The sequence below is a fragment of the Myotis lucifugus genome, unplaced genomic scaffold, assembly GCF_000147115.1.
Source record: "Myotis lucifugus unplaced genomic scaffold, Myoluc2.0 scaffold_332, whole genome shotgun sequence".
NCBI lineage: Eukaryota > Metazoa > Chordata > Mammalia > Chiroptera > Vespertilionidae > Myotis > Myotis lucifugus.
This window is the reverse complement of record NW_005871380.1, coordinates 293-9,973: the sequence shown is the minus strand read 5'-3', so window position 1 is coordinate 9,973 and position 9,681 is coordinate 293. Positions and strand designations below refer to the sequence as shown.

At 60.7% G+C, this 9,681-nt stretch overlaps 1 protein-coding gene across 1 annotated transcript; it reads left to right on the top strand.

Annotated features, from left to right (window-relative positions):
- Window positions 1–1,383: 1,383 nt before the first annotated feature.
- CCDC154 (coiled-coil domain containing 154) lies at window positions 1,384–9,448 on the top strand (the record flags this gene model as incomplete). Its single annotated transcript, XM_023764473.1, has 16 exons — window positions 1,384–1,694; window positions 1,781–1,970; window positions 2,183–2,229; window positions 2,569–2,664; window positions 3,103–3,226; window positions 5,396–5,497; window positions 5,575–5,703; window positions 5,777–5,901; window positions 6,253–6,379; window positions 6,462–6,599; window positions 7,583–7,702; window positions 7,788–7,864; window positions 8,244–8,361; window positions 8,681–8,767; window positions 9,059–9,225; window positions 9,306–9,448. Coding segments are annotated over 16 exons (2,085 nt in total), but the record flags the coding sequence as incomplete, so codon positions are not given.
- Window positions 9,449–9,681: the final 233 nt, after the last annotated feature.

Here is a 9,681-nt window from a genome sequence, read left to right as displayed (position 1 = left end):
AGGCAGTACCCTGCTACTTGAATTTTAAAACTGTCATGTTCTTTCTTAGCAACAAAAAAACATTTTTATTGATTTCAGAGAGGAAGGGAGAGAGAGAGAGAAACATCAATGATGAGAGAATTGATCGGCTGCCTCCTGCACGCCTCCTACTGGGGATCGAGCGGGCTTGTGCCCTGACTGGGAATTGAACCGTGACCTCCTAGTTCAGCAGTTCTCAACCTGTGGGTCGTGACCCCTTTGGAGGCCGAACGACCCTTTCACAGGGGTCGCCTAAGACCATCAGGAAACACATATATAATTACATATTGTTTTTGTGATTAATCACTATGCTTTAATTATGTTCAATTTGTAACAATGAAATTGGGGGGTCACTGCAACATGAGGAACTGTATTAAAGGGTCGAGGCATTAGGAAGGTTGAGAACCACTGTACCTAGTTCATAGGTAGATGCTCAACCACTGAGCCATGCGAGCCAGGCTCCAGCTGGCTACTTCCTTACTGTGGCTGCTAAGAAAGTTAATGTCCTGGTGTAGCCCACACCTATGGCAACACCCTGTTTCCTTTGATAGTCCTTCAGGGCCTGTTTTCTTGGCCGCAGGACTGGCTGTGTTCAGTCCGTCTGGGGTCCCGGCCTTCCTGCTCTGGTTTAACTCCTTGGCATCGCTCCTGCCCAGGCCAGAGGTCTCCTGACCCTAACCTCTGGTGCCACCTCAGATCCTTCCAGAAACAGGCAGTTGGGGAGGCCTTGCAGGAACAGGAGAGTTGAGGGCTCAGGTTCCATTGGCAGTTGGGCCAGAAATTCACGAAGTTCTGGTGAGGAAAAGAAGGTTCCAGAAGAGCCCCGGCTGCCTTGCCTACCTTGGTATTGTCTTGGAAGGAGGTGAGATATGAGGACCGGAGCTCATCCCTTCACACCCCATATGTCCCCCCAAGGTCTAGGGCTGACTTCCCTGCCTCCCCCAGGCACTCCCCTTCCCCCCCTGCAACCACCCTGGTTTCCAGCTCTGGGCAGCCACAGGATGCTAGGCCAGGGCCTCTTGGCAGTGGCCAAAGCCAAAAACAGTGGCTGCTGATGAAGCTGGGTCCAGTGAACCAGGTGCCAACCGGGGCCAGAGCCAGGAGGACAGTCCAGGGAGGGGCCTGCAGGGGGGTGTGATCCCCAGGTAGCTTCACAGCCTGGGGGCTCCCTCTGGCCTGACCAGACAGGACATTGTCCCATTTCTGCTGCCCAGTGCTGTGTCCTCAGGCAGGGAGTGCACCTCTGAGGCTGAGTTTCCGGCAGTGGAGCGATGAGAGCCGAGCCCTCTCTGGGCTGGGCTGTGTGACAGCAGGAGGAGACCCAGTGAGCTGGCTAGGCACACTCCGTGGCAGTCACACTGATTCTGGGCCCCTGTTACCCTAAGCTCCATCCAGGAACCAGCATCCCTGTCAGCCCAGAAGGCCAAGTGGCGAGCTCGAAGGTGCCTTCCTGCAGAGCTGGCTGATTGCAACTCCTCGTCCGGGGCTTCGCCCCCCTCTCAGCTAAGCACTATCACCCTGGAGGACCTGGGGCTCCTCCTGGAGGATGGGCTGGCCAGCCCCGAGCTCCTGAGTCTGGAGGAGATCTCAGAGAGGTATGAGCCCAGCTGCCTGGCGTCCACCACGTCCGTCCCAGAGCAGGACACCCCCAAGCGCTGGAAGCAGCTGGAGCAATGGTGAGCCCCGCGGGGGCGGAGTGGGAGAGCCACACATCAGCCCCAAGGCACGTGTGCCGACTCGGCCTGCTCCTCGTCCTGGCCAGGGTGGCCGACCTGCAGGCCGAGGTGGTGTCCCTACGGGGACACAAGGACTACTGTGAGCGTGCCACACTGAGCCTTCTCCAAGAGCTGCGCCAGGTGCAGGCCAGTGTGCAGCTGCAAGACTCGGAGCTGAAGAAGCTGAAGCAGGAGTTACAACAGGCAGCTTGGGTCCCTGAAAAGGAGGCCCTGGAGGTGAGACACCCACCTGCTGGGAGGCAGCTCATCCCCACCCACAGGCCGGGCTCCCCCATTCCCAGGGGTTGGGCAGCTGCTTCCTGGACCCTGAGCCCAGCTCAGTGCTGCTGCCCAGGCTGGGAGCCCGGAGAATCCCACAGGCTGTGTCTGTGCTGGTCAGGCTGTGAGGGCCCCAGGCCTACACTCAGCCCACACCCTCCTTCTTGCAGTTCCCCAGCCCCCAGAACCAGAACAAGATGCAGGCCCTGGACAAGAGGTATCCCCGTGCTCGTGGTGTCGGTCTCAGCAGGAGGGAAGGGGTTGGGGAGAGCAGTGGCTGGTGCCGGACCCCTCAGAGCATCAGCCCCAGGGTTTTGTTTTCCCAATTAGTTGTCTTGCCCCGGGAAGCAGTACATGTCCATGGCAGAACTCAAAAGGTCTGGTTTGTGTGAGCCTCGGCAGCCTACAGAGGCCTGGGAAAGGGGTGGGAGGCTTGCTGCTGGGCCCTTGGCTGGGCTTCCAGCCCCTGAAGGCTGCCCAGCCTGCTCTGGGCTTCTCCTGGCCACCAGGAGGGCAGCCGGGCAGGCCCCAGGCAGAAGCGGCTCTTGTGTGCCAGGTTGGTGGAGGTCCGGGAGGCCCTGACCCAGATCAGGAAGCAGCAGGCACTCCAGGACTCAGAGCGGAAGGGCACCAAGCAGGAAGCCAACCTCAGGTGGGCACCTCTCGCCTCCCTCCCCAGGGGCTGGTTCTGGACCTGCTGTGTGTGGCCGTGTGGGCGTCACCAAGGCAGGGAGGTGTTCACATACCCTCGGTGCCAAGCTGCGGTTGACAGGGAGCCTCAGACACCTTGTGGATCTTCTGTGGAAAAAAGAGACTTGAACTTGGGTCCCCAACCATCCCCTTTCCCACAGGTCCCTACCAGGGCCCAGCTCTCATCATGCCGGGGGGAGGGGCAGGGATGCCAGCGTCTTGCCCCCCTCTTTGTGTTTGCTCAGGTGAGCTATGCACCTCCGGATCCGCAGGCCTGTAGGTCAGCCTCGGGCCCCCAGTGCAGCTTTGGCCTGAGAAGGGCCCTGCCAGCTTCCCTGTGGCTCCCCTACTAACCCCTCCGGCTGGCCGGGTTGCTGTGACCTTTGGCCGGTGCCCTCAGGTTGACCAAGTTGGCCAGGAAGCTGGAACAAGAGGAGCAGAACCGGGAGGTGGCCTGCAGTGCCCTGCAGAGGAGCCAGGAGGAGGCCAGCCAGAAAGTGGACCAGGAGGTGGCCAGGCTGCAGGTACCAGGCAGGGCGGGCAGGCAGCTAGGCTGCCAGAGAGAGGGTCCGTCTGGAGGAAACCCCCACACGCCCAGCCCAGCCTGTGTCCTTCCCCTTACATGTTCCTCCCTCTCTCCAGCTATCTTTTCAGTTCCCTCCACGTGATCAGACTTGGGGGGTGCCCCAAGTCCTACGCTGTCTAATACAGTGGCCACTAGCCACAGGTGGCCCTGTATATTGAAATTAGCTAAATTTTTTTTATCCTCACCCAAGGATATTTTTTCCCATTGATTTTTACAGAGAGTGGAAGGGAGAGGGAGAGACAGAGAGAAACACTGATGTGAGAGAGACACATTTGCCTCCCACATGTCCCCTACCAGGGCCAGGAGCCTGCAACCGAGGTACGTGCCCTTGATCGGAATCTAACCCCAGACCCTTCAGTTCGCAGGCTGACGTTCTATCCACTGAGCCAAACCGTCTAGGGTGAAATTAGTTAACATTTTATTTTATTTTTTATTTTTTTTAATATTGATTTTTTACAGAGAGGAAGGGAGAAGGATAGAGAGTCAGAAACATCGATGAGAGAGATCAATCAGCTGCCTCCTGCACGCCCCCCACTGGGGATGTGCCAGAAACCAAGGTACATGCCCTTGACTGGAATCGAACCCCGGACCCCTCAGTCCGCAAGCCGATGCTCTATCCACTGAGCCAAACCGGTCTGGCATTAGTTAACATTTTAGACAATTTAAAACTCGGTTCCTCCATCATGTGAACCAAATTTTAAATGCTCAGCGGCCACGTGTGGCCAGTGGCTGCAGATGGGGCTGCACGGAGATGGAGCGCCTTCATCACAGAAAGTGTCGTTAGCACCATCTCAGCTACCGCTCCTCCTCCCCTTCCTGTGCAACCAGCACCCAAATCAAGAAACAACCTCAAAGCCCGAAGCCCCTTCCTCGGCCGTTTTCAACCTTGGTGCTCCCCTCATGCACCGCAGAGCTTACCTTCCTGAAGACGCACCTCCCAGTGCTCGCGCCCCTGGGCTGCTGCAGTTCCCCCTCCTGCGGGAGGCCGGGGGTGGGGGCCCTGGGACAGTGGTCGGCAAACTCATTAGTCAACAGAGCCAAATATCAACAGTACAACGATTGAAATTTCTTTTGAGAGCCAAATTTTTTAAACTTAAACTATATAGGTAGGTACATTGTTATTAACTTAATTAGGCTACTCCTAAGGCTTAGGAAGAACCACACTCAAGGGGCCAAAGAGCCGCATGTGGCTCATGAGCCGCAGACCACGGGCCTAGGAGGTGGGTCAGGGGATGGGGCAGCCTCTTCCGCTCTGCAAATAGAGACCAGGGACTGCGCTGCACACCAGGGCGGCCCCAGCTGCTGCCCACATAGCTCGGCTGCTCAGCTTCAGGAGTTTCCCTCCCGCCTGGTTCCCTCAAGTGGCTGCTTGCTGCCCACTGGCCAGGAGCTCTGGTGGCATTGGGCCCCAGGGACTCCCAACGTGACAGGCGCCTGGTGGGATGCCTGCCTCTTCCCTCAGCCCACTCTAGGGCCCGGGTCTGCAAGCTATGGCCCATACCTGGTTTTGTCAATAAAGTTTTATCGGCAGACAGCCACTCCCATTCGTTTACTATTGTCCACGGCTGCTTTTGTGCTGGAACCACAGAGCTGAGGAGCTGTTACATAGACCCTGTGGCCCATAAACCTGAAACATCTACTCTCTGGCTCTTTACAGATCATTTGCCCAGTCCTGCTCCAGGTCACCCTGCACAGGCAGGGAAGCTGGCCAGGGCTGGGGCGCACCAACACATGCACTCACCCTCCCTGCCTAAGGCTCCCAGCTCTGGGTGTGGTTTGGTGGTAGCTGCTATGCCTTCTTCCGATCGTCACTGCTGTGGGCACCAAGTGTGTTCTAGACCTACATGAGCTTGGCCTGCAGACCCCTCTCAACCCTGTGCCTGGCCCTCTGGGAGCACATGTGACCCCTGCCTTTCTTCCTAAGGAGGGTGTGGCGGGCCCAGCTCTGCTAGGCTCAGGGACAGCCAGGGACACAGGACCCAGAGCCCCCCTGATGGAGACGGTTGGGCAAGAAAACAAGTCTGAGATGGCATGGTGGGTGGGGGCAGCTGTGGGAAGAGGGCGCCCAGCACGGTGGCAGCACGGTGCCCATGTGCCCCCTCCACAGGCCCAGGTGACCAAACTGGGTGAGGAGATGAGCCTTCGCTTCCTCAAGAGGGAGGCCAAGCTGTGTGGCTTCCTGCAGAAGAGCTTCCTGGCCCTGGAGAAGGTGGGAGCTGGCAGCTGGCGGGGCTCTGCCGTGCCCCCTGCTCCCTGGCTCACAGCAGTGGACGGGGTCTCCCGCAGAGAATGAAGACCTCGGAGAGCACACGGCTGAAGGTGGAGAGCAGCCTGCGGGAGGAGCTGGAAAGCAGGTGGCGCAATCTCCAGGAGCTGGCCGAGGAGCGCTTGCAGGCCCTGCGGGGGCAGTGCAAGGTGGGCAGCTCGGGCTGGGCACAGGCGGGGCGCCTGGCGGGGGCCCAGGTCTCAGGCCACCTCTGCACTACAGCAGGAAGAGTCCTACCTCCTGGAGCAGTGCCGGGGCCTGGACAGGGCCGTGGTCCAGCTGACCAAGTTTGTGCGCCAGAACCAGGTGTCACTGAACCGCGTCCTGCTGGCCGAGCAGAAGGCCCAGTGGGTATCCAAACGGGGCAGCGGGCAGAGAATGCGGGAGTTGTCAGGCTGGGTGGATGGAAATGGCCCCTCTCCCTGGACCCCAGCTTCCTGATCCCAGTGTCAGGCCCAGTTGGGTGCCTGGCAGAGTAGCCACGCACCCTCAGCCTGCCCCTCACGGGGGACTCACTGTGGCAGCAATGGACGCAGCCCTGTTTTGGGGGCCCCTGTGACGGCACTCCCATCCTCTGCTCCAGTGAGTTTCTTGGAAGGTTCTGGAGCCAGCAGCCAGGCTCCCCTCCCTGGCCCAGCTCTGAGCGGCGGGCCAGCCTCCGCTGAGGGACAGTCTCTCTCAGTGGCACCAACCCCCAGGGACACCAAGGGCCACTTGGAGGAAAGCCAGGCTGGGGAGCTGGCTGCCTACTTGCAGGAGAACATGGAAGCCATGCAGCTGGCCAGCGAGCAAGCTCGGCAGGAGACGCAGAGCACACTGGAGCTGGTGAGGGCTGCAGGCGCTGGGTCCGGTCTCCTCGTGGGATCCCCCACCGCCCAGCACCCACACTCGGCCCGACCTCCCACAGCTCCAAGAGAAGAGGCAGGCCTTGGAGGGGTCCGTGGCCGAGCTGGTCACACAGGTGGGGGACCTGAATGACCACTTCTTGGCCCTGAGCTGGAGGCTGGACCTGCAGGAACAGACGCTGACCCAGAAGCTGTGTGAGGTGAGGCTGCCGGGGGAAAGGCAGCCTGGACAGCGGGGGTCCTGGCGCCGCTCTGGCTCCCTGAGGGTGGAGGCCTGACCGGCAGGTCCCAAAAGTCCCCAGTGACTGTCTGTGAGGCCGAGGGTGGCTCTGAGGCCAGAGCCCTCCTGCTCAGAGCAGGCAGCCCAGGTCAGCTGCTGAGATGTTCAGGGGCCCAGAGGCCTGGCCACACAGCGGGCTCCATGCAGGGGCCAGCACAGCAACTCTGCCCCTTGGGCTATTTTTCCTCTTTTTTCAAGTTTAATCCACACACCATACACTTCCCCCCTTTAAAGTGTGTCATTCAGTGTGTTTTTCATGTATTCGGAGTTGTACAACCACCACCACAATCACTTTTAGAAGGCTTTCATCAGCCCGAAAGGAGGCTCTGCCCTCACTAGCAGTCACTCCCGCCCCGCCCCCGGACCCTGGCACCCACCATCTGCTTCCTGCTCTGTGGATTGGCCTGTTCTGGACACTTCGAAGACATGGAATCACACACCATGTGACCTTCTGTGTCTGCTTCCCTCGCTGAGATGGCTTTTTAAAAGTCCCTTCGTGTTGTAGCATTTTTGTCCTTGTGGGGGCTGAGTGCTGTTCCACCGTATGATGGACCACAACTGTTTACCCGTTTGTCAGTGATGGGCACTGGGCGGCTGCCCTTTTTGGTGACACGGAGGGCGCTGCTGGGAGCACACACGTACACCCTTTGGTTGTGGGGCGGCCCCCCTGGCCCACCTGCGCCTCCTCTTCCTGCAGTGTGGGAGGACTGTCTTTCTCTCTGTGCCTATCCCCACTGACTCACCGGGGGCAGCAGGGGAAGGGAGGGGCTGAGCCAGGCCTGGAGGGTGCCTGGCTGGCCTGTGCGAGGCCTGTGTGCATGAGCTCAGAGTCAGAGGCGTGCCCAGGCTGTCTGTCCTCCCTCCCTGTCCATGCTCCGGCCTCACTGGGTGTCTGTGTCCTAGGCAAAGAGTGAGCGGGAAGGTGCGGAGCGGAGATCGATGGAGGGCCTGGCCTGGTGCCGAAAGGAGGCCCAGGCTTACCTGAGGGAGGTGCGGGAGACAGTGGACAGCCTGCCTCGGCAGGTGGGTGAGGGCTGGGGTCGGACCGCCCCTCCCCTGCGTGCCCACCCTGAGTCGCCAGCCCACTGCAGCCTCTGCTCCATTTCAGATAGAAGCTGTCTCTGACAGGTGCGTCCTGCACAAGAGTGACTCGGACCTCAAGATCTCTGCTGAGGGCAAGGCCAGGTGAGGCTCCGCTCCCAGAGCAAGTCTGGCAGGACCGCTCCCGGGAAGGGGAGGGAACTCCACTGGGTTGACCGCCAGGGAGTGGCCGGGAGGGCACAGCTGTCTCAGAACCACTTGCTGCACCAACAAGCCTTCTCTCAGGTGCTCCCATTTGAGCTCCCAGCATGTGGCAGCCCTAACCCCTCCCAGCCCTGGCTTGGGGGCAGCCTGCCCGGATCCCCGCATCTTTCCTCTGTCACTCCAACCCCCACTAGAGGGGTGTGGCAGAGCAGAGCGCCCCCTACTCTGCCCAGGGTATCCTCCCTCTACTCACCTTGCCCCTCAGCCTAGAGCGCTCCCCGCCCCCGAGCCTGGCAGCCTTGGCCTCCCGTACCCACAGAGAGTTCGAGGTTGAGGCCATGCGGCAGGAGCTGGCCGCTCTGCTGTCCTCCGTGCAGCTGCTCAGGGAGGGCAACCCCTGGCGGAAGATTGCCGAGATCCAGGGCAAGCTGGCCACGGTACCCTCGGGCCCCAGTGCCCGTCACGCTAAGAAGAGGGGGACAGCCCCCTCTGGAGGGTCCCCAGGGAGGTTCACGGATGTCCTGCTGGGGCACTCCCCGCCTTAGACTCTGGAAGTTCCAAGCGGAGGCACCTGTTGGAGCCCCACACGCTGGGGGCACCGGCAATCACAGTGAAAGCGCCCTGAGCCCTGGCTGGGCCGCCCCCCCCCCATCAGCGGGCTGTGATGCCCCCGATCCCACCAAGGGGCCAGGTCCTGCTCTGTGTGGGGGATGGGGGGGGCTGCTTCCATGTCCACGAATGAGGGGCAGTATTTAGTTTCAGAACCAAATAATAAAATTGGAAAACAGCATCCAGGACAACAAGACCATCCAGAACCTCAAGTTTAATTCGCAAATCAAGATGGTGAGAAGCGGCCTGGGCTGGCCCGGGGGCTCCCAGGCCAGGAGGGTGGGCTGCTTTCTGTGCAGAGCCCGACCGCCAGCTCCCCTGGCCCCTCCCAGCCTGCCCACCCTCTGTCCTCAGTCTTCCCTGCCATCTGTCTGTCTGTCTGCATGTCTGGCCTGAGCACCGTTTCCAGGCAGATAAGGCCCTGGTTTGCCCGGAGGAAGATAATCCTGCCTGCAGGCCCCCCTCGGTCCCATCCCTCATTCCCACCTCAGCTCTTCCCCGGGCCGCCCCTGCCCCTGCCCCCAGCGCATGGAGGAGATGGCCACGCTGAAGGAGTGCCTGGAGGGCCCGTGGGCCCTGACGCTGGACAGCAGGAAGGTCCTCGTGTCCCTGGTGAGACAGCAGTTCATCAAGAACGTGGCCTCTGGCGAGCTGGTCCCCATGAACCGCTGGGGCGTGTATCAGGCCGTGAGGTGAGCATTGGGGAGCTGCCTCCGGGTCTAGGTTCAGGGGTGGGGAGGCCCTGTGGGCCCTGAGCCGTGTCTCCGGGCAGGTGGCTGCAGTGGAAGGCGGTCCTCATGAACCAGGTCGCCAAGTGGAGGCCACGGACAGTCTTGGAGAGGCCCCTTGGCCAGGAGCCTGCCCACCAGCTCCCCGTCTTGCCCCTTTCCCACAAATAAACATGCCACTTCTGTATCTGTCAGGGCCTGGCATTCCCTCCAGGGGGTCAGGAGACCCAGGCAGTGGGAGTGGCCAAGAGGCTCCATCCCTGAAGCCTGTCCATCCCCAGACTCCCAGGATGCCCTTCTCCTGCCCAAGCCCAGCGGAGCCCAGCCCCCGCCGTGTTCCTGGGCCTTCCCACCAAGAGGCACAGCAGCCGGGGATCCACGGCCGCTCCTGGTCGCCCCCCCCCACCCCCCCTGCAGTCA